At 38.6% G+C, this 24,848-nt stretch overlaps 1 protein-coding gene across 10 annotated transcripts in view; it reads right to left on the bottom strand.

Annotated features, from left to right (window-relative positions):
• The window catches only part of synrg (synergin, gamma), a 98,970-nt gene that overhangs the window by 73,419 nt on the left and 703 nt on the right, over positions 1 to 24,848 (bottom strand). For 9 of the 10 annotated variants that reach the window (XM_069910432.1, XM_069910426.1, XM_069910427.1 and 6 more), the window contains exons 2-6: positions 17,876 to 17,916; positions 8,891 to 9,015; positions 7,608 to 7,738; positions 6,836 to 6,941; positions 2,890 to 3,001 (exon numbers count right to left, since the gene is read on the bottom strand). In XM_069910432.1, coding sequence (XP_069766533.1) covers positions 2,890 to 3,001; positions 6,836 to 6,941; positions 7,608 to 7,738; positions 8,891 to 9,015; positions 17,876 to 17,916 — 515 coding nt within the window. Of the gene's footprint in view, positions 1 to 2,889; positions 3,002 to 6,835; positions 6,942 to 7,607; positions 7,739 to 8,890; positions 9,016 to 16,153; positions 16,209 to 17,875; positions 17,917 to 24,848 lie in introns of all 10 variants that reach the window. The other variant, XM_069910429.1, reaches the window with a different exon arrangement.

The following is a 24,848-nucleotide window of genomic DNA, read 5'->3' as shown; positions in this document are numbered from 1 at the left end:
AACAGCATGTAAGAGAAAGCTGAAGATTAGACATTATGACATCAAATTGTTGCCTGGACATCATTTTGTTTGGAATGGGTCAGGAATTTGGTTTGATTTTAATTTACAATTTGTTTAAATTCCTGATTTCTCTGCTGTCAATCAGCTTTTAAGAAATATTTTGTACATGAATGTATACAGTGGAAGATAATAGTCCAAATCAACAATGTGACCATGTTTTATTAAATAATTCCTGGTTTAAAAAAAAATACATTATGAATACAGTATCATTTTAAAGTAATCTGTCATCTCAAAATGTCCTGAATGCAGATTACTGAAATAAAAGTGCAAAACAATCTTCTTATCACAAACCAGAGGCTTTGATTACTTATCTAGATGCGTTCATATTCCACAAGAGCAATTGGAGCATCCAAACTCAGTTAATTAAATAAATTCTTGAATTTTAAAAAAACTAATATCAGTAATGGTCATCATGAACAAGCCAGACGGTTGCAAAATCCAAATAGTTCACTAATGCCATCAAAGTTTTACTCTATGCTGTCCTCTGGACAATGACCTTACCAAGCAACACCTAAATCCTGTGTATGAATTTTTTTTAAAAGTCATACAAGAAAAATAATACAAATGAAATGAGACATTTTTTCTAGTTGTCTCCTATTGATTTTCACCAAAACATGTTAAATATAAGAAAGCATCTTATTTCAAAGTAAAATTTAATTTTATGGAAATATAAAACATCCAACCATATCTATACCAGGTCAGGAATAATCTCAAAAGAAGAAAGTAGGTTGTAATTGGTATCAACTTTCCTCCCCGCCAGATGTCAAGTGGAACAGCTGAGATTGCAGAGAAACCGAGGAGTCTTTCTAAACTGGTTAGTATTCTTAACACAAGGGAAAAAATGCAAAAATAATATCCCCTGTGTCATTCTAAGGAACTCAGAGGGATGTTGTTAGATGCAGTCTTCTGATAAGTAGATTAGGTGCAGCCACAGCATAAAGAAGCATGTTAGCTTTCCACATTTGTTACAAACCATGTTACAGCACAAAAAAAATCTAAATGTACGTATTAATCCAAAATAGCAACACTGTTTTAACTGAACATCTCAAACAATTAATAACACCTTTTTTAAATGTATATAACATTGGCATCAAAGATAATAAGCACCTTGTGTATAGAAGGTTAAAACAAACAAGTCTGTTGCCTTAACTCAAGTCAAGTTTATATGTCCAAACCCCCAGTATCCAGCATCTATGGGGATTGGTAGATGCCAGATAAGTTAATTTTCTGCTTTCCTGTGATTGTGTGTTGAATGGATTAGTGAACTAACTGCTCATGGGAGCCAACTTTAAACTTTTGTATTTTTACCTATTTATTTTCCATGATTTTTTTGATCATTCCTTGAAGCTGCCAGTTGAGTGAATTCTGGATAACAAGAATTGTACTGGATATATAGTATTTCAAATCTGCATTACAGACTAACCTTTCCTCAGTATCATGAAACTGAATGGAAATGTTGCCACAGTGGCTGGTGGTACAGCACATTGGTATTCTTATGCACTGCATTGAACCAACTAATGTGCAACCACAATTCTACAACTTAATGCCTAATCGCAACCGTTTCAGAATAAATGTCCCTCTCCACTGCAAGTTTTCTCCTTTTCCTCCCTTCATGAAAGTGGTTCACACTGGGGTATTCATTCATGTGTTTTATCACTGATAAAAGGCAAAGGAGGAAAAACCCAACACCCAACCCCAACCAACAAATTTTCCCTTGCAACCACTGCAATCGTGTCTGCCTGTCCCTTATCGGACTTGTCAGCCACAAACGAGCCTGCAGCTGACGTGGACTTTTTACCCCCTCCATAAATCTTCGTCCGCGAAGCCAAGCCAAAGAAAAGATTATTCAAGTGTCCGAACCTAAGCAAGCAGTGGCCAGAAGTCACCTCACTCACTGATTCAGAGCTATCCTCATCTCCCAGGGGTACTGAAGAGCAAAATCACACCTTTGTTTCTCTTTTCTTCTATCATGTAGTAAGGAGCTTGTCTGGTCCCTTCAAAGCTGATGAAATCATCTTACACTTAACCAGAGATCAACCCTTGGTCCCTTCTGATCCCTTTTACTTCTACATCCATCAATTGAGCCATCAATACAGCTTCTCTTTGATAAGAGGCAGAACTCTCTCAACAGAGTCAATTCAGGGTTGATCCTAATAATAGCTTACAAAATACCATTAAAAAGATCATTGGATTTGGGTAACAGTGCAAAGATGTATGACGCACTATAAAAATATTTTAAGTCTCAAACTTATTGCCTAAACTATGGTAGAGTTTTCCCAATTCAAATCAAATTGAAGTTAGGTTTGCCAATACCACAAAGAAGTTTGGTTTGTCAATACTGTACCACACATAACATTTTAATTTGCTCTTCAAAGGCTGATATTTCTAATCAAATATTTCTCACTGCCTAAAGAACTCTAATGTTTAGCAAATTTGCAATGTTTTTTTTTCTTCTTCCTTTTCAAAACAGACGTCAATTATACCCCTCTCTCTCTCTCTCTCTCTTCACCTCAGATTTGGCATTTGCCTATTCCCTGTTGAGAACTCAATGTTCTGCATCCAGTGGATGCCTACTCAATCCAAAGCAGATTTAGTAAAGGGGTGGAGAGCTAAACAAAATGAAATACATTGGTACTCATATGGGAGAAAGTGGCTTTCACACAGCACTGGGTGAACATACCAGGATAGTTGACGGATAGTGTTTCAAATCCTATTGGTTTTCACTTTATCACAATAATAAATAATTGACAACAGCGTCTTCTTGTCAATTTTTAAGGATCAAATTACTTCAGCTATTTGCAAGCAACATTCATTTAAAATTGTACTGACCTGGTTTACTGGAATGTGAAGTAGGGCCAGGGTGCATCTTTGCATCCCTTGAGAACCCAGCAAGGTTTCCTTTAATTGCTTCCAACGCATCATCTCGGTTCTTTTCCCCCATCTGAAACCAGGATGAGACAAGTGAATTATTAAGTGGCTTAAACTTGGAAAAAGCATTTACAAAATAACAAGAACTATGTGACTGTATTTTAAAAAAAAGCAGTAATATAAAATTGTGCTTCACTCGTTTACAAATCCAGTGAAAATGAACAGATGACAAAGATTCCACAGGCGAGGATGGAAGAAGGAGCAATATCTACACCTGCTATAGAAACTGTAGAGAACGAACAAAGGTATAAGGGGTAGAGAACTGATACCAGTAGTATTTTTCTGCAGTTTGTAGTTATAAAGGTACCTACTTTAATCTGTGCCCCTGTGGGCAGGCAATAAACAGGGATCCAACGCAAATAAGAATAGAGTAAGAGTTGCTCTCATGCAACTCCCAGTAGCTGAATTGATAGGCTGAATCAGTATAATATGGCAGCATTTAGTAAAACAAAAACACGTTAATGATAAAAATCACCCCTCCATAAAGCTTACAAATTCTCAACATGGTCTCACCCAATGTGGAATTGTATAACTCCAATATTTCCTCCACAATTTATAAAGCTCGTTATCTAAAGAAAACAGTCTATGAATCCATTCATGCATGAATACATCATTCAACCATGACAGTTTGCACTCTACCTTAATCTATGGGTTTTTAAACACACAATTCCACTGTTTTTACAGAATGGGTAAAAACTTTCAACAACGTTCTTTAATTAGAGAAGTTGAAGGGAGAGGTTGGGAGATCTGCTATTCAGAGGCCATCAGCATCTACTGTCTTTGAAAAGCAAAGTGGACACAATTTGCACATTCAAGTACAGCAAGCATGAAATTACCATCCAAGGTGCCTTCCAGTAATAACGAAGATACAGTAAAACACCTGGTACCTGGAATTCAAGCAATTGGCAGCTTCATTCAACAGCAAAAAAATAAATTGAGGAAAATAAATGTTAAAAATTTAAATAAATAAAAATAAAATAATAGGTAAAATACGCAAGTTTAAAATTGTAAAAGTAAATGTTCTCTGAAGTAACACATAAACCTTTGGTGAAGATGGGAGCAAATATTCAGCCAGTGATGCCTTGGCCATGCTTTGCTCATAGCAACTGTTTGAATAAAGCTGTATGAAACAGCACCCAGGATGAAGAGCTGGTTAATGCTGCTCGCCGTTGGGGTGACTCTCTTAAAGTGTCTCCCTATCCCTGCTTGGTAAGAGTCACCCCAGTCATAGGTTTTATCTGTTAACTTGGGGGAGGGGTGTTTAATTTATCTATAATGTTATTGTTCATATTTTGGGCGGCTCCATGGAGGGGGAGAAACCTGCAGATGCAGCGATGGTTAAATGTTTTCAAAGAATGTAACTGAAAATCAAGTAAAATGCTTTAAGGCTTATATATCCATGCAAGTGAAGTTTGTTCGGTGTAAGTACAGTATTTTTGTCTTTTGTCTTTCAAACTGTTTATTCTTAATGTAGGTGTATTAAAACTAGAAAATGCACTTATCCAGCATCTACCAATCCCCATAAATGCCAGATACCAGGGGTTTTACTGTATCCCTTTAAGCTGTCTGTATTTCTAGGAAGAATACCCTTTAAACCAGCCAATAAACAAAGGGCCTGTCTATTTAGGCACATATATTTTTAACAAGCATTATCTGCTCAACAAACTCCTTAGCATCGTGCTAAGTTCATTTTCTAATAATGCCAAGCTTGGTGCAAAAAGTTAGTTGGGAATTGTCTGTGCAATGAACTGCTGTGCTCACTGAACTTTGCAGCATCTCCCCCCCCCACCCAGTCTCTTGTACTTTTCCTTTTGAAGTTCTGCGTGGCTTATTGGAACCTTTAACCCCCCTTCCCACCCCCCCACATTAATTAATGATTTGATGAGGAGGGGATAACATTTTGAATTGAGCTCAGTCCTGAGGGCATCCTAAATGCAACTAAACTCTTTCAACAAATCTTCATTATTGGGAACCTTGCTAATTAAAAAAAATTCTGCTAATTATCATCAGTTAAATCAAGTGTAATCACGTACAAAAGCAAGCACTTTCTTGAGTCCCATGGTGTAAAACAAACACTCCTGATTTTGAAGATCTCAACTGGTTCAATTCCTCAGTTTATTTTCTCCAAAACGTAACCATGCTAACAAGCCTTGAATGAAAGAATGGCTGTCCCATTAGAGACCCATTTGGAACACTGAACTAAATCATGTTGAACACTCATTCCACAGAATTTCAGAATAATATGTTAGAATTAATCTGAAGTAGATCTGGAAGGCACGTCTCTTTGTCTTCCACATTCTGGAGGATCATCCAGTTGAAGCAACTGGACACAAGTGGCAAAGTGGAGAAATCTAGCTCCCAAAATATCTCCCACAACCTTTGACAGAAAGCCAAATCAGACTGGGTCTTTGTTAAAGACATTCAGAAACATTTAAAAATTATTATTAACCATATTATAGTTAAAGTAAATATTTAAATAAAAAGCCATAAAAATGTTTATAAAACTTGTTAACTAACCTTCGACGAAGGGCTCAGGGCCGAAATGTTGATTATGTATATCTTTATCTTTGCTACATTACAAAAAAAAATGGCAGTGACACCAGAGCTCAGTGGTGCCACTGAGAGCGGGGAAAGGAGACACAGCGCTCCTCCACTGGGTTCTACTGCCCTGCCTAACTGCTGATGGCTCCCTGCAGGCCTTAAATGGCCGGTTAAAGGAGCTGACAGTGTTTTATTTTAAAATCCTGCAACCACAAGGTTGGGGCCCAAGATGCTGGTGATTATGTTTGGCAGCAACCTCAAGGGGTTGCAGACTTGAGGAAAGCAGAGGACTGGCGCAGGGCACCAGAAAATGGGGACACTGCTCCCCCGCACCCCCCCAATTTGAGGAGAACCAGAGGAGACCACCCTAAGGGAGCAGCGAGGGGCCATGCAGCTGAAGAACACAGAGGCATCAGGCTGTTCGTGACTGGAGGTGAGGAAACCACACAGGCTATGGGCTGTTGATGACTGCAGTCAAGGGACTCACACCAGGCTGTGGACTGCTGGAGACTGGCTGAAGGAGTACCATCCTGATCGTGTCACAGGTTTGGATCTACATCAGATTGTTGATGGTTTGGACTGCGAATGCTGCAGGAGCACTGGAGGCAAATCCATGGACACTCAAGTGATTCTGGGAGACTCTCTTTTGTTTCTCTTTCTCTGACTGTCAGGGGGACTGGGCAATTTCTGATGATGGTGAATCTTTGTCTGCCTTTCAGTAGACTAAAGGAAATTTCATGTAATACTGCATTTTCTGTTTTATTACATGACCATAAAAGAATCTTGAACGCTCAAGTTAACTGACCGTTGATGAAGGGCTTTAGGCCTGAAATGTTGGTTATATACCTTTATCTTTGCTACATAACACTGCATGACTTGCTGAGTTTCCCCAGCATTTTCGTGTAAACTACAATCACAGCGTCTGCAGGTTTTCTTTAACTTAACTAAAAGGGAAAACACTCAAATTTGTAAAAAACATTAAAGAAAAATAAATGACTTCCTCCACTGCCCTTCCAAATTTCCTTTTTAATAAAGCGATTTCCCCTATTGCATGGGAATTTGTCAAACCTGTAGGTAAATCTCAAACTTTTATGTTTCTTAATGTTGTGCATGCAAGACCAAGCAGCAATAATTCAGCTCATTAAGTGCAGATAACAGTCGCTCCAATAAGTTGAACAAGGAGCTCTGACAACAGCAAACAGTTTTGAGTCCCACCACAGGAAGTGTCTGAACTGAAACGTCCAAAAACTTTATTAAGCTAGAAGTAAAATGACCCAGACAGAACAAAACCACATTTATGAAATACCTTTGGCTTTACACTGCTCAGAAGACGAAGCTTCTGCTTTTGCTCTTCAAACTGTCGCCGTTTCCGTTCCTCTTCCATTATCTTTTGTTGCTGTTCAAACAGTTTTCTAGAGAAGCACAAGCAATTACAGCAAATAGCAACTTTAAATATCAGCAAGTAGCTGCTTCTTGTTTAAATATCTGTGAATAGCTGCTTCGCCATTTTTGTTCCAATTAACCTATTTATCATTCTTCACTGAATATACAGCTATCAAAAGTAAACCACAAATTACATTAATTGGCCTGCTTTGCAGTTGAATATTTGACCACAAAGTCAAACGTTTTAATATAAATTTCTCAGGAAATGTTCAAGAATTTCACTACACTGAATGGGCTTTATTTTGAGTACAGACTGGTTTCTGAGTTAATAGGAAATAAAAATTTTCAGGAAAAATATTGTCAGTACAAGTAATATACAGAAATGCACCAGGAAAGGGAAAGAAGACAAAGGGATGATAGCGTGGGTGGAAGTACAAATAATCAAATTTAAGAAACTATTTATGCATTGAAAGAAATTAAGACTTTTATAGTTTATGTTTGCTGGGTTTAGATGATGTCAGGAAGACTCCAAAAAGACATTTGCTGGCTTGTGACCTGACAATCATTTGTTCGATATTCGCCACCCGTAAAAATGGTTTCCACTATTTAATATATCTAAAACAAGAACTTTGTGCCCATTCATTTTTCAGGAAATGTAATTACGACAAATCGTTCCAAACAGAAAACATTCTTACTGTTGCTCTCCAGCAAGCTGTTTTCGCATGTCGGGCGTGTACTGCGGAGGAGAAGGACGCATTGCCACGTAATGGTGCTGAGGCATGTACGGCATTCCAGTCGGTGGCATTGAACCCATTGCCATTCCACCCTAAATGATGCAAAGATTGTAAGTAATTCAAACAGTACCTCCAAATGAACATAATAGAAATGCAAAGGGCAGTAATTCAATCCAAAGTGCTTGCCTTCCTGCTTAGCTCCATGTCTGGAACCTGCTAATCTTCTTTGGACCCACTAAGCCCTGTTTTGTCAGGCTGTATAATAAAAATGGTCTGATGGAAACATCACCATGGTAGCCCAATACACCCTTGAGTGATTTGTTAATAATTAAGCAAATATTGTACACATATGGGAAGGCAATTAATAGCCAAGTGTTCCCTTTAAATAAATATCAAATTTGCATGGTGCACATCAAGTGCATATTGAGTTGTATACCTAAAATGGATGGGGGGGGTGTGGGGGGGGGGGGGGGGAGAAAAAGTCACTGTATATGTGTGAAAAAGAAAAAGTGTGTATCATGGCTAATGTGATTTATGGTGTGAAAAATAAAAAATTTAAAAAAAAAGTGCATATTGAGTAATATGTATCAATAAATATTCTGTCTGTGGGCTTGGTTTAAACAGTATCTCACACAGTACGGGGTGGAATTTTGACGTCAATAAACCTTAATGGTCAGGTAATTTGATTTGTGAAGGGGAGAAATAGGTTGGGGCAAAAATCATTCGACCACACAACTTCTCAAAACCTTGCATGCAGCTTGCTGTTTAAGTTACTTCTTACTCTTTGGCTTGGCTTCGCGGACGAAGATTTATGGAGGGGGTAAATGTCCACGTCAGCTGCAGGCTCGTTTGTGGCTGACAAGTCCGACGCGGGACAGGCAGACACGGTTGCAGGGGAAAATTGGTGGGTTGGGGTTGGATTTTTCCTCCTTTGCCTTTTGTCAGTGAGGTGGGCTCTGCTTACTACCCCTTTGGTGTTGCACACTGTTTGAACTTAGACGATCATAATTTACCTTCCTTGTAAGGAAAAGTGGAAGCATGATCTGGGCACAGTATATTCCTGCTCATATTTCTAATGGTTGTTAGCAACTTCCACATCTTGCAGAGAAGACTGAAAATTCAGTCTGTGAAGGAAATGGTACAATGCCCAACCATTCAGAAGCTATTAACGGAGTCAAAATGTTCTTTTCTAAATGTCATATTGAAGAAGAACAATACAGATGAAGCTTTTACAACTGAATTACCTGCATAGACATTGATCCAGGAGGCATCTGTGAACCAAAGTTCATTCCCATCATGCCTTGCATGTTGGGTTGCATCACAGGTACCATGGGAAATCCCTGCTGTTGATGCTGCATTGGTGTCATGCCTATGTAGAAAAGTTTCAAAATTTAAAATTTTTGTTTAAACTTTGTACTCTTTCCTAAAACTGAAGAATACCACAGTAATTTAACAAATTCTATTTGAAATAAGCATACAGAAAATAATAAACAGGAGCAGGAGTAGGTCAATTGAAGCCTTGGGCTTGACAGTGCCACAGCATCATGGTTGATCCAGTCTAGGCCTCAACACCACCTTCCTGCTCGCCCTACACTAACCAACTTGCTTGTGAATGTAGGCATCTATCAGGATCTGCCTTTAATGTATTCAATAATTTTGCCTACATAGCTCACTGGAGGAGAGAATTCCAGAGATTTATGAACGAGAAAAGAAATTCCTGCTTCAAATGGGCAAACTTTATTTCTGATGCAATGGCCCGGTTTTAAACATTCTTATTTTAGGAATCATCCTCTCAGCATTGACCCTTGAAATCTTGTGTGCTTAAATAAAATCACCCATCATTTTATTCTTCAATAAGCATAGGCCTATTCTCCCTCCCCCCCTCCCCCATACTTCAACCCTTTAATTCCAGCAATCAACCCAGCGAACCTTCTCTGCACTGCATCCAGTGCAAATAGCTCCTTCTTTAACATAAAGTTGCTTCAAAACTTCCTTTATTTTATATTCCATATCCTTTACAATAAAGGGCTACGTTTCATGAGTTTCCTTATGACAGCACAGTTGGTGTAACAGTTAGTGTAATGACTTTGCAATTGGGACCAGACCTGGGTTCAAATCCTGCGCTGTCTGGAAGGAGTTTGCATGTTCTTCCTGTGTCTGCGGGAGTTTTTCCTGGGGGCTCCAGTTTCCTTCCACTGTTCAAAATGTACTGGGGGCATAGATCAATTAGGTGTAAAAATTGGGCAGCATGGATTTGTGGGCTGAAATGGCCTGTTTCCATGTTGTATGTCTAAATTAAAATTTAATTTAAAAAAAATTATCTATCACCTACTGCATTTTGCAAAAAAAACCCAAACCCAATTATATTGGAAACTTGTCATTTCAAATAATAATTCTCTTTTAATCTTCCTTCTGAAGAGGATAACCTCACATTTTCTCAAATTGTACAACACATGCCAACTTCTTAGCCACTCACTTCATCTACATCTATTTATTTGCATTCTCTTTGTGTTCTCCTCAGAACTTGCTTATTCATTAATCTTCATGGAATGTGGAAATTTGACTACATCATGCTGGATGCACTTATCTGAAATTAACATAGATTGCAAATTGTCGAAGCTCCTACATCGATTCCCAAGACTAATTGTCAACCTGAAAGTGACCTATTTATTGCAATTCTTCTTTCTGTTAAACAAGCATTGTGCAATAATGGAAGATAACATTAAGCACTACATGTACGGCCTATCTTAGATCTCGATGCTGAAATCTATGATGGTATACCATATATCGTAAGGTCACTATGACACAACTAGGTCTCTATGCTCATAAGATTTTCTGATTATTTATTCATATTTAATAGGAGTTGGATACTGTGCTTAGGGCCAGCTTTTATTGCTCAACCTTAACTCCCCTTGAGCAAGTGGTGGTGAGCTCCCTTTTAGATCCTTATTGTTGAGTTCCAAGATTTTGGACAATTGATTAAGGAATTGCAGATGGGGCAGTGTCTGCCTTCGAGGGTAATCAACACAGAAAATGACATGTTCATAAATATGCTTCAGCTTGCAAAAAAATTAATGCTCTATGCATCGTGTGTTTATACATGTTGGAGCTCATAAAATTGTTGTGTCCTCATGTATCCTGCTGTCTTTTGGTCCCATAAAAATGGCCTTCACAGAATGCTGAAGATTTTTTAAACCCCAACTTATCCTTGGACTAAAGGAAAAAGATATTGCTTTAATCATAATTTAAGCTTCTCAGATCAGTATCCTCAATAAAAAATTGCTCAACTGATTGAGGTTATAGGCAGAAGCAAAACGTACTGAGAATCAACAGTAAGCAGATGGAACGAATTACAAAGGACTTTGAAAATTTCAACCAACATGTCTGATTTTCCCCTAAAGTGCCAGCTGATGAAGTAGACAAAGACGATGTGGTCAAACAATAATCATGGCTTTTATTAGCAAAAACTCATGGCACAATAATGAAAGACAATAGATGAATATACAGTTATATCCAAGGGGAGTGTCCTGAACAGTAGAGTTAATGCACAGCCAATGTTAGTACAGCAAGGCTCGCCAGAGAGGAGACAGGCAGCTTGGCAGACATTCAACACAGTCTCCCCCAACCCCCCCCCCACGGCAGAAGAAGGGTTAAAATCAAAAGGACAGCTTCTAGGAAAGACTGAAGCAAGCGATACATGGATACCATGTTTGGCCTTGAGATACTCTAACAGCCAAAATACGCCAGTATCTAGCAAGCAATTGAAATGTAATTAGATGTTTTATGAATATGTCAGCCTATCAGGTTGTTTACGAATTCTGGTGCTTCGTCTCAAAACAGGTGGCTCCTTTGCAATCTTGGGAACTGGTACAGGTCCTGGGTCTGTAGTGTGGGAAGGACTGGCTTCTGGACCCGCTCTAGAATTGCCAGCATGAGGCAGTGGAGCCTCAGCATGGCCATCTGAAAGCTTACTAGGGGTCACAGGCTGGGGGGGGGGGGGGGGGGAGTCCAACCTCTCAGGCTCACTCTGAGTAGGGGTACGAGGAAGGGACGAACCAGGCGAGGCCAGATCTCTTAGGGGTACAGTGTCAGTGCTCCCGTCTGGGAATTTAACATGAGCGTAGTTGGGGTTAGTATGCAGTAGCTGAACTGGTTGGACTAGGGGGTCTGTTTTACGCGCCCGAGCGTGGCTCTGCAGCAGCATGGTTCCAGGCTCAGATAAACAGGCTGGCCAGTCCATCACAGTTCCTGATTTCCTAGGAAAGGCAAACTTACGTTCAAGAGGTGTTTGATTTGTTGCAGTACACAATAAAGGCTGAATAGAATGTAGTGCCTCAGGCAGCAGCTCCTGCCACCGGGTAACAGGGTAGCCATGCGTTTTTAAAGCAAGATTAACAGTCTTCCAGACTGTAGCATTAGCCCTTTCAACCTGCCCATTGCCCTGCGGGTTGTAGCTTGTGTAACAGCTGGTGGCAATTCCTTTTCACAGCAGAGCTCGCCGCAGTTCAGTGCTCATGAACGGTCAGCCTCTATTGGTATGAATGTAATTGGGAAAACCAAAAATGCTGAAAATTCTGTCAAGTGACTTAATGACAGACGCTGACGAGATGTCAGGGCAGGGTATCACAAAGGGAAACCTAGAATATTCATCAATTACAGTAAGGAAATATACATTTTTGTTGTTGGAAGGTAATGGCCCTTTAAAATCTAAGCTAATCCTCTCAAAAGGTCAGGTTGCCTTGAAGAGAGTGGCCTCTGGAGCTTTGAAGTATTGCGGTGTGCATTCTGCGCAAACAGGACAGCTTTTAGTCAGTTTCCTGACTTCTTCCAGAGAGCAAGGAAGGTTGTTAGCCCTTATGTAGTGGAAAAATCTCGTGACTCCTGGGTGGCGCAGTCTGCTATGGATCTCTTTTAACCCCTCCAGCCGAGCACCAGCAGCAGATTGTGACAATCCGTCAGAGGGATCATTTAACCTGCCCGGTCTGTACTGGATCTCGTAATTATAAGTTGAGAGTTCTATTCACCAGCGTGCCATCTTATCATTCTTGATTTTACTTTTGTGCTTAGAACTGAACATGTAGGCTACAGATTTCTGATCAGTGACAATTTTCTGCTGGCTAGAAAGTGTCTCCAGTAGTGAACAGCTTCAATAATAGCCTGGGCTTCTTTTTCAATGGCAGGATGTTTAAGTTCAGGTCCGCATAATGTGCGGGAGAAGAATGCCACAGGTCTGCCCTTTTGATTAAGGGTTCCTGCCAAAGCACAATCTGAGGCATCAGTTTCCACTTGGAATGGGACATCCTCGTCAATGGACGAGAGTGCAGCTTTGGCAATATCAGCTTTAATTCTCTCTCAAGTCTTCAAAGCCATTGAAGAGAGAGGAAAATATTTAGTGCCAAACAGAGGGAGTGCCTTCGTGGCGTAGTCCCTAACCCATTTGCAGTAGTAGGAAAAGAATCCCATACACCTTTTAAGGGCTTTTGCTGAGTTTGGGGGTGGTAACTTCTTAAGGGGGGGCCATTTTTTCCGGGTCGGAGCGAATTTCACCCTTGCGGACAATGTAGCCCAGAATGGGCAGCTCTGTCACGTTGAACACACATTTGCCCTCATTAAATGTAAGGTTGAATTCTTTAGCTGTTGCTAAAAATTTCTTTAAGTTGTTGTCGTGATCAGCCTGTGTTTTCCCACAGATAGTGACATTATCCAGAAAGGGAAATGTACCCTGTAACTCATACATCCTAACAATCTTATCCATTTCCCTCTGAAACACTGAGATACCATTAGTGACTCCAAAAGGTACCCTTTTAAACTGGTATAACCCCCCCCCCCATCAGCCTCAAAGGCTATATAGGGTTGTTCCTTTTTTTTTTAATGGGGATTTGGTGGTAAGTTGTTTTGAGGTCGATAGTAGAGTACACTTTGTATTGCGCTATCTGATTAATCATTTCATTGATGCGTGGTGGGGGTAGGCATCCAGGTTAGTGTAACGGTTGATTGTCTGGCTGTAGTCAATAGTTTCTTAGTGTGATTTTTCACAACTACCACCTGGGCTCGCCACGGACTCTTACTGGGTTCAATTACTCCCTCTTTAAGCAATCTCTGGGTCTCGGCTTTGATAAACTCACGATCCTCTTTACTGTAAGAACGGCTCTTAGTGGCAATCGGCCGACACTCGGGGGATAAATCACTGAAAAGGGAGGGAGCTTTGATCTTTAATGTGGACAGACCGCAGTAACCAACATGGGGGATGGTAAGTGTAGGTAGTGACCCACCGAAATTTAACACTACACTGTTCATCTGAGATTGAATATCTAACCCCAATACCACAGGGGCGCAGAGCTCCGGCATAATAAAGAGCCACACATCAGCCAGGTTTTATATTCTATGTGAGAAGTTCATTTTATTCAGTTTCTTTCATCCACCAATCAACTACCCCACTCCAAACCAATCACTAGCTTCCCAGCTAAAAATAGAAGAGAAACAATTAGCAAATTGCAATTGTAACAAATGATGACTGTTAACAAATAGATTATAACCTGTTATAACTCCTACTTATACCTGACAAATAATTTTACATAAGCTACATAAATATATAAACACCAAAATATATACAAGAAAATTCATTATAAAGAATTATGCATGGCGAGTATGTTAAAAACTTTCTTTAAAACAATAATCAAATAAACCAATTTGATTAAATGATCAAGAAAAAACATGAGCAGCGGAAATGTATGGACAGAATTCTATGATAGGTGGTGACAATTATCATGAGCGCCTCAAGTGCAGATAAAACAATGATAGGAGCATTTAAGCCGAGATAGGGTTATTGGAACTTAATACCAATGTGCCCAAGTAAAATTATCCAAGGATTTCTAAATACAGCCATCTTGGTACTGCAGATATAACCAGACATGAGAACGATGTCTCTTTGCTGACCTTTAGCTAACATTTGTCATCTCACTATATACAGGTAACCCTCAACTTGTGTTCTGACCAACTGGTCGTCTCTCGAAATGGACGTATATTCAGAAATTCACTGGATCCGTTTTATGGATAGCCACTAAGGCCAGCTCTCATGAAAAGTTGGGCTCCTCTGCCGTAAGTGCTATTTCCCATAGATAGGCCCCTACTTACATCCCAAAATTTTTTATCTTTATATATTTTGTTCTTTATTTTTTTCGATCATATGTACAGATGGCTCTAAGTCTCATAGGTTGCAAGTTGGGGAGTACCTGTACTGCAAAACTCCTGGTGTCTTGCACCTATGGGGATTGGCAGATGCTGGATATATTAATTTTCCAGTTGTTTAGCATTGCATGTTGCTTGGATTGGCAAACTAAAGGCAAGGCAAACTAATTTAAAACCTGTTTATTTTTAAACCTATTTATTTTCCACAAATTTTTTTTCTTGAATTCCAGCTAACATTTGTAGGCATGAAAATGACTAAATTGGGTGAGTGTCACAAGATGAAAAATTATATTCAAAAAGCCTCTTGGGGGAAAGGGAAAAATCCTGGTTTAAAAAAAAGACACATGGCCCAATGAAAATTTTTGACTATTTCCCACAACTTCAAAGGATGCCTCACAACTTTGGGTGCTTTGGGTTAGCGAACTTTATCAATATGTTCAAATTTATACTCGGGGTAAAGTTTTTCTCCCTTTTTCCCCTCAAAAATCGGCAGGGGGGGGGGAGGGGGTCGCATTATACACAAATATTTAGAGTGTTTTTTAAAAATTTATAATCTGCAAGGCTGGAAATCGGAAAATAAAAACAGAAAATATTAGAACTACTCAACACATCAGAAAGCATTTTGTGAAAATAGAAAAAAACTGTTAACATTTCAGGTCTGAGACCCTTTGTCAGAATTAGAAGAAAGAAAACAAATTAATTTTCTGTTGCAGGGCAGGCAGGGAGAAATGTGTAGATCAAAGGAAATTCCTCTGATAGGGAGGACCATATGAATGAATGCAGCTTTGAGAAGCACATTATGTTTATTTGTTCTTGTAAAGCTGCTGCACGTGCCACAGGCCAGGCTATTAAAAAAGAGAGAGAAAATCTGAGCCAATATCACAGATGAATGACTGGCATAAATGGCCAGTTCTGATTCAGACAGAGAGTGTGGCTTAAATTTGCAGAACTCCATATTGAGTTCAGAGGGACAGAAGGAAGATTAGTTGTTCCTCAGACTTATTTCTCAACCTTGCTTTGAGCTTTGCTGTAACAGTGCAGGAGGTCATAGACAGGCAGCTCAGAGTGGGATGAAAAATTAAAAAGAGGAAGCCCAGCATCGCCCTTGCAGACTGAACACAGGTGCTGAGAGGAGACCACAATATAAATATCAATAGGAAAAAAGTAGAGTTAAACTAAGAGATCAAAGGTAAGTGGATTTTAGTATAAATTTAGGGGAGTAAAGTGGAACCAGTCAGACAATCTGGACTTCAATGCAGGAGAAATAATATTAAGAGAGAAGATTAGTGCCGAAAACATTCACTGAGAGAAAACCTCACCTCAAAGTTATTGAGTTGCAGAGTAGGGCTGTGTGGCCTGATCCCCTCTTAGTTCCTATGTACATGATTTCAGACAATTAGAGAATAATGGTGGATAAATTGATTCTGATTGAAATTTTTCCAAAGTACATGGTATATTTTTAAAACATATTTTCTCCTCTTATACCAACAAAATCTTCAAAAAGGCTAGAAATGCAGAATAAGATACGCTTTTCGAGTTCCTTCAGCACTTGGTGTGAAGGAACTCTCCTCCATCTGCAAACTTCTTGTTCAACCTAACTTGTGCTTCAATAGCTCTTTAAGTGGAATGTTTCCTGGTTATGAACACTTTCTACAATATGTACATTACTATATAAACTTAATAACCAGGTTTAATAAGAAAAATCACCTTGGATGAGTTTCTTCACTAGAACACAAACCAAGTTCCGACAACTTCAAACTGACACTTACCACAAATGTCACCTGAATGGTTAAGTGTTTCTCGCATTTTTTGTTTTTATTTTAAAAATTCTTTACAGAAGAGCAGAGACAAGTAAGGAGTGCTTTAAAAAAAGACACAATAAAACAAATGTAAACTGCAAATGACTAAGTGAATATGTTAAAAATATTTATTTTCAAATCAGAGCATGAAATACCCAACAAGAAGCAATGACAGAAATAAGATAATTGTGATTAAGAGAAATTCAAGTAAATGTGTGTAAACTTATTAAGATGCAAAGAAAGTACAGGAAGAGAGAATATGGACATGACACAGCAAATGGCCTCCTTCTGTAGAGGTGTTTTGACAAGCATATCTCTCTAGTGAGAGATCTACGGCAATCCTATTAACTATTTAACCAGAAAATAAATCTGCTCCAATTCCACTTACGTAACAATGTTTTGCTGTATAATTTATAAAGAAATTCAAGATGTCATCTGCTGTTTCTTTAATGTAGAAACCACAAGCAACTGTGTAGGCAGAAGTATTAATGCTGCCATTTCAGCCTACACAAAATATATTAGCATTTTATTTTCTCTGTAGTTATATCTTTTACATTCAATGCAGAGGGATTTTTTACAATACATTCTGGGTTGAATACATTTTCCAGGAAGTTGTTTGCTAAGATTCAAAGTTAATTATTAGACCGTGTTAAACTATGAATAGCAGAGAATAAAAACAGACTTAGGGGAAACTTCACCTATCCATGGAAAATGTGTCCATGGGTAGGAATGTGAAAACTGCTGGGAAAAAGACGAAAGCTTCACCCTACCAAACTATAGCATCACTGAGATTTTGATTTCCTGAAAGGAAGGTAAGGTTCAAAATAACAGTGATGGAGGAAAGGTTAATTGCTTAGTTCATTTTAGTGATGAGTGTTAAGGGGTGAGGGCAAGTGGAAAGGAAGGGATCGTGACTGAATTCTTTCACACGTTACCAGAAACTTCGCAAATAGTTACTAATCACTGCAGCTTTTCACTTACTGTACAAAAGTATCTCTGGTACTCTACACACTTTTAAGAACATTGATATGCATTTCCCAATTTTAAAATATTTTATAGACCAAATCCAACTGCTGAAGAATAAATTATTCAGAGCTCATGAGTGCTTTAATAGAAACACACACAAAACAAGGGCATTGCAACAAATGGTTGAAAAATGATGGTAATACATGACACATAATGGGTCAGAAAATGTTACATGAATCAAAAGAAAAGCATCAAGATATGCATTGCCATACATACCTTGGGGAGGAATTAATCCCCCAGATACTGGAAACATGAAGCTGCAACCAAAGTGGAAAAAAATAATAAAATTAGCATAACAAATCTTAATACAAAAGGTGAAATACACTGCAACAATTGATTATTAAGTTTATAAATACTTCACAAAGGAAATTTGATAGGTGCTGGGAGAAGACAAGGGAGAAAATCGGTGGGGGTCCTGAAATTTAGAGGCCTGTGAGGAAAACTGCATGGTAAAGGCTATGCAGTTCAGGGTATAATCAGGTTGTGTTCCCCTTTTGGAAATGGAACCTTTCGCCTTGCCCATTTTAAGTGATCCTTCATGGACACAGTCATTTCAAGCGTCCCATTTCAAGGACAGATTTAACCTGATGGGCAAAAGATACAGAGGGAATGCCAGGATAAACTATTAATTTATGCAGCTTTGTAACTCGATTCCTATAGGTTGGAGTGGAAGCACAGTTAACCAGGGTTTTCAAAAGAAATTTGAGGGATGTAGAGGGCTACAGGGGAAGAGGATGGAAATGGGAATGATGGATTTAATGCTTAACATTGATGCAATGGGGCTAATGTCTTTCTCCTGCACTGCAGTCACCCCAAATCTGCACCGTCACCCCAAACATCATTACACATTTCTGAGTTCACCCAACAATCCCCACAATAATTGAGGAAATGGAGAATTAGAATTTTTTTTTAATGCAAATCATGCTGAGATTCCAGCTATTGCTATTTAATATAAGGCAAAATGCAACTTTAAAAAAAATTTTCAAGTAGCAGAAAGAATGATTTGCCCGGGCAAATCAATGAAAAACAATTTTGTGCATTTTAGGTACATAACATTAAACAGAATTTGATATCCTGAAATATAATTTGATTAACACATGAATCTGAACGCTTGCTCCAATATGTGAAGTGCTTCATAAGAACTTATTCACAGGTGCTGAACCTGTTCATTATCCATTTCCAATTGCCTCTGGACTAAAGCCACATGGGCAGATCTGGGGTCACAGAGACAAGACCAGATAAGGAAATTAAATTTCCTTCCCCAAAGCACATTAGCAAACCACATGGGTTTTTAACGATTATCTTCTAGTTTATTGTTAATGGGACTAACGCAAAATTCTAGCTCTTTTTAATTACTTGAATTTAAGTTGACCAACGCCTTGGCGGAATTGACACTCATTTCTGGATCAATGGTCCAGGTTGCTAATTGTTGGTCTTGTAACTTATCCATCACATTAAAATTGTGCATTTGTGTAGTACCGCAGCTGGTTACCAACATCAATATCCGCAGAAGTGTTGTTATATTGTCGCCAACATTTACCTTAACCTCTTGATATCAAGCAGCTCAACAAAGGCTATCAGCTTCCACGTCAAATTTGTCACAGACCATTGGAACACCCCTTAAATACTATCTGCAGCTCGCACTTATTAACTGTAACACAATGGCACCAAACCATGACCCTGCATATAGTCTCATTAAATGTGTACTGGGATTACAACACTGAGGTAAAAGAAAAGGCATCAATTTAAAATTGGACTCCCAGGACCAAAGCTGGCACTCAAAAGATTTCCAAATGACTGCAGGACTTAAACCTTGCATATTTAAATTGTGTAAATCACCAATATAGAGCTTCTCAAACCAACTACTGACAGAAAATCTTTAGCATTATTGAACTGAGTCAGTACATTTGTAACAAGAACACCAGGATTATCAGTGTTCACATTCAATGACAGAATCAAACTTGATTAAAAATGGTGGTTCTGGATGGGAAATACTGGAGGGAAATGCAATCAGGCAGGTTTTTCCACCGAGATCACATTTATTCAACAGTACATTATCATGAATCATAACCAGGCAATATGACACATGGGCAACAAAAAAAAATTACTAACAAGATTATTAATGCCCTGTAACTTGGAACAGCTTAGAGAGAATAAATAGGTTAGTCTCAGCAGAGTGGAAACACTCTGAATCCTAAATCAAAAGATAGTGAGCACAAGCTGTGAAGCACATTGGGAGATTGAGCTTCTGTGTGACCTCAATAATAAACATAATTATTCATTATTCCAGAAAGATTTCCTCAACGCTGTCAGGCCTCAAGAGTCACAAAGGAGGATTAGTTAGGAAAATAGTCGAGTAAGGGTTTCAATGTCTTTGTTCGGTTCGTCTAATGAAAATTTGATGTTGGTGTGGTTTTTTTGTTTTAAACACATTGCGGTGTCACCAATCTGAGGTTATATAGTCGACAGCCCCTCAACATGCTCTTGGCTATTTTTATGTGAAGAAATTTTATTCCACTACTGCCAAACTGCCTTCAACTCTTCAATAGTTCACGTTGGCAGCAGGTTCATATATGAAGCAGTAAGCAGTCTATGCAATCTTTCACTCATTCGACAATTTGACAACCACTTGCATAAAAGATTGCTACAAGATATTCAGAAAATGAATTAGAAGGCACTCAACCTTGTCCTACCATTTAGACATCACAGCTGATCTCACTTCAACCCTGCACCCCTGTGCTGAACAAATATTCATCTACCTCTGTCTTCAAAACATTCAAAGACTCTACTTCCACAATTTGAGGAAGAGTTCTAAACCCATGGTTCTCTGACAGATTTCACCTGTTGTGCCTCAAACCGTTAAATCTAGTTTCTTCCATAGGAGGAAACATTTTCTCCACATCCACCTTGTATGCCTCAATCCCATTATTTCTTCCTTTACACTCCATCCTCCTATGTGGTTTCAGTTTAAGGGTTTGTATTCAACTTATACAGGCGAGGTTTTATTTGTACTCTCCATCCAAGCAACTTCCTCGTCCTCATCCCCTGAACTTAGGTCATTCCTTTCTATAGAACAACAACCATAATTTGGTAGCAGAGGCACTCCTCCACGTTTTCCTGGCTTCCTGCCCTTCTTAAATGTTCAATATTTAATATTCAGGACCCAATCTAAATAATCCTGTGCCATATCTCTGCATTGGTTCTCAGATCATACAAATGTATTTATTTTTGTGCATGGGATTCATCTTTGTTGCCACAGGTTCATTTCTCTAACCTACTTAGCTGTACCAATTTGCTGTACCCAGGTATTCGCACAGAAATTACCACCTTTAAGGCTCTGCTTCTTAATTTGCTGCCTTGCTATTCATTCTGATTATGCATCACCTCTTGTTTTCCAGCCATTGTTATTGGTACTGGTAAAGGAGTCTAGTACAATAGAGACATTTGAAACATTTTTTGATAGAGGTGTGAGGTCTGGAAAAATTAGACTGCTTTGGAGTAAGTTTACATAGGTTGGAACAATGTTATGGCTGAAGGGCCTGTACTGTGCTGTAATGTTCCATGTATCACAATCCTTCCCATCTCACTCTTACCTACATTAAAGGTGGAAAGAATAACAGTGTGGATCCAGTGACTCTATTCTCCCACTCCTTAAACAAGAGCTTTCTCACTCAATTATGTATTAGACTACGCTACTAAATGATTAAAAGCCAGCAATTAAAAAGAGCTGAGGGAAATGCCTATGAGATCAGAGTGACAGATTAAATTATGAAGGAACCGTGGCTGGAACATACCAATTTTTGTGTTGGAAGTGTTGGTAAAACGTTTGAGAACATAACTACTGTGTGTCAGGTAAGTTGAATGTAGCAGGAAGATCTCCTTATTTGGCTGAATTCAGATATATCTCAGGATATTTGGTCTATGTATCGCACAAAGTCATTCATTTTATTCACCCACTACTTCCCAAGAGGCCAGAAAAACTTTTTGCCTTCAAGCATTTATTAAATTTCCTTTCCAAAGTTACAATCAAAATTTGCATCCACTAAGCTTTTAGACAGCATATCCTGGATCATATCAACTCTTTGCATTAAAAAAAATTTCCTCACATATCATTGGAATTTTTGACAGTCATTTTAAATCTGTATCCTTTGGTCGTTTATCCCACTCCTAACAGGAACAATTTATTTCTCCTTATCATGAGTCAAATCTCTTCTTAATCCTTGACATCAAAGAACCATTTCAGAGATTCTTAACTATCCTTATGGCTGAAATCCCCTGGCCCAGAAACCATTTTATTAAATCTATTCTGCACCCTTGTCAATGGTTTTCTAAAATGCATTGATCAGAATTGTGGCCTAACCAGAGTTTTTATAAATTTCATTGAAAGACAATACATGGAAAAGATAAAAGATGATAAAAGCTTCAATATAAAACTAAGGAGTTCAGATTAACAGAAGTAGCCTATCATTTGAACACTTCAATTCATGCAATTTATCACAAAATGCATCGAATATTTATTCTTATACATCGAGAGATACTTGGAATCTCCATCTAAAAGACTCCTCCAGCCATATGGCTACATCATTAATATTTTTTAAAAGATTTACATGTGGGAGATGCTCAGTTTTGGAGAAGCAATATTTATCCAATACCTTCAGTACTACATGACAAGTTCAATGTGAAATCAGTAATCCAATGCCCCTCAATTCAATCCGTTTTACTGTCTCTTCGATTAAAATTCTAGAAAAATTCATGAACTAAAATTCCTTGCAAATGTTAAAACTGAATGTAGTTATATAACCTCCCAATTCTCAACTGAGAGATCAGGCCAGAATATGAAGTCAGAATTTAATGTTATACATAAAATATTAATCAGTAAATGATTTGTTTTATATTATTCTGGAAACAGAATATGCTGCTCTTTCTTTGGCTGGTTAACCAGAAGGTTTCATTTTTCATAACTGTATTTTACTTTGTTAATAAGGCTTTCATTGCATTTTCAAACCATAAACAATTCTATACTAAATTTGCTGGAATATCAATTGATCTGTAGGCAAAATTATAAGCACTCTGTAAGCAAAAAGGAAAAAATGATCGATCGGAAGTTTCCAAAAAAATTACTGACATATCCCACTTCTTTATTCAGATCACATCATCCATATACAATTTAAAAACGGGAAGGCTTTCAGAATATAGCTATTTTACAATGCAACAATTATTTGTTCCTTCAAATGGATTATCAGAAAGCTGTTTTTAACAATTGATGGCGATGAACATTTAGCTTCTCATAAAATTAGTGCAATTTCAAGGTGATTCAAATTCATCAATTTTAACATTATGAAAAACTTCTTATAGGGCTCATAATATTTCTACTGTATTGTTATTTATCTGCTATCGGTGTCCTTAGTGTTGCATTGTTTTTAAAAAGGGTGGTAAAAAAACAGTGGTGGCACAATCCCGGGGATAGGCATGTGCTTGGGAAAGGAAGTTTTATAATTCCTCTTATATCCAAGTCCCCAAACTGGATGGAATGGGTTCCTTTCCTCAACACTGAAGTTTCTAATGTACCAACACAGATTTCACAAATTTGAACAACTGGACCCTAAGTGACAAAACATTACACCAAATTTTGTCAATTAAGAAAAATTGGGGGTAATTGCATTTGAGTAAATGACAAAGACATCTTTCAAAATGTTAGGCACTACCTTAAAGCAGAATTGGTGGCTCTTGCTTCCTACTTAATTTTCTGTTTATTCTTTCATTTGAGCCCTATTTCTCTTCACAGTTCAAGAGTGTATCAAGCTTCAACTTCCTTGGTGTCCACATTTCAGATGATCTCACCTGGCCCCTGAACTCCTAATCAAAAAGGCGCCAATAGCACCTTTATTTCCTGCGGAACATCAAGAAAGCTCACCTGTGTCCCAGGATACCATTGGATTGTTACTGCTGTACCACTGAGTGCCTACTCACCTATGGCAACTCAGTGTGGTATGGCAACTGTCTCACATTGGACCATAAAGCACCCCAGCTGGTGGGGAAAATTGCAGATTATCGGCACCCAATTGCCCACCATTGAGAAATGCTGACTTGGCAAGGCAAAAAGCATTATCATGGATGCATCTCACCCTACTATGGATTTGTTACTCTCCTTCCATCCGGTCTCGAACCAGCAGGCTCAGGAAGAGCTTCTTTCTTGAGCCTGTGGCCCTGCTGAACCTTAAATCACAGCACTGAGTGGAATTGCTGTCAGTACATTTACACTTGTTTGTTTGCTGGAGCGCTTGCTTTTATTCGCAGTTATGTGCAAATACCAAGTACTATTCTTTGTACTTCTGGTTCGACACTAATTGCACTTCATTGGCTTTGTATCTGTATTTGGCCCAATGACAATAAAGTTGAATCTAATCCAATTAACAGCCAACCAAATTGGTACACTTTGAGTTGCATACAAACCAGACCAAGTAAGTATTGCCTATTTCCATGAATATCACATGAATCAGTTGAATCTTTAACTACAATCAAGTAGTTATGAGGCAATTCCATATTTAATTACATCAACTTATCTTCTTCAACAACTATGTTGGGATTTACATTTATGCTGCTAAATCTAGTACTTTGGCTAATATTCTAGTAACTTAAACCACTTTGCTACTATCATCTGATAAGTGAGTGTATCCAAAATAAATGACCAAAAGAAGTATTGCAGGTTACAATTTCTCATTTCATTTTCTGTCCGGTGGATTTATTTCCGAGCAATGATCATGAGCCAGTAGAAATATCAAACATTCATTCATGTCAACTGTCTCCAAAAAAAATGGTGCAGCTAGACCTGCTGAGCATCAAATATATAGTTCAAGCTCTCCCTCTCTACACATAGACATATATATACGCACACATAAACACATACACACACATATAGACACACACAGACACACACATACACAGACAAACATAGACACGCGCGCATACAGACACGCGCGCATAGACACGCGCGCATACAGACACGCGCGCATACAGACACGCGCGCATACAGACACGCGCGCATACAGACACGCATAGACACACGCATATACAGACAGACGCATATACAGACACGCATAGACACACGCAGATACAGACACACGCAGATACAGACACACGCAGATACTGACACACGCAGATACTGACACACGCAGATACTGACACACGC

Source organism: Narcine bancroftii, chromosome 14, assembly GCF_036971445.1.
Source record: "Narcine bancroftii isolate sNarBan1 chromosome 14, sNarBan1.hap1, whole genome shotgun sequence".
NCBI lineage: Eukaryota > Metazoa > Chordata > Chondrichthyes > Torpediniformes > Narcinidae > Narcine > Narcine bancroftii.
The sequence above is the reverse complement of the archived record's forward strand: the minus strand, read 5'-3'. Positions and strand labels throughout refer to the sequence as shown.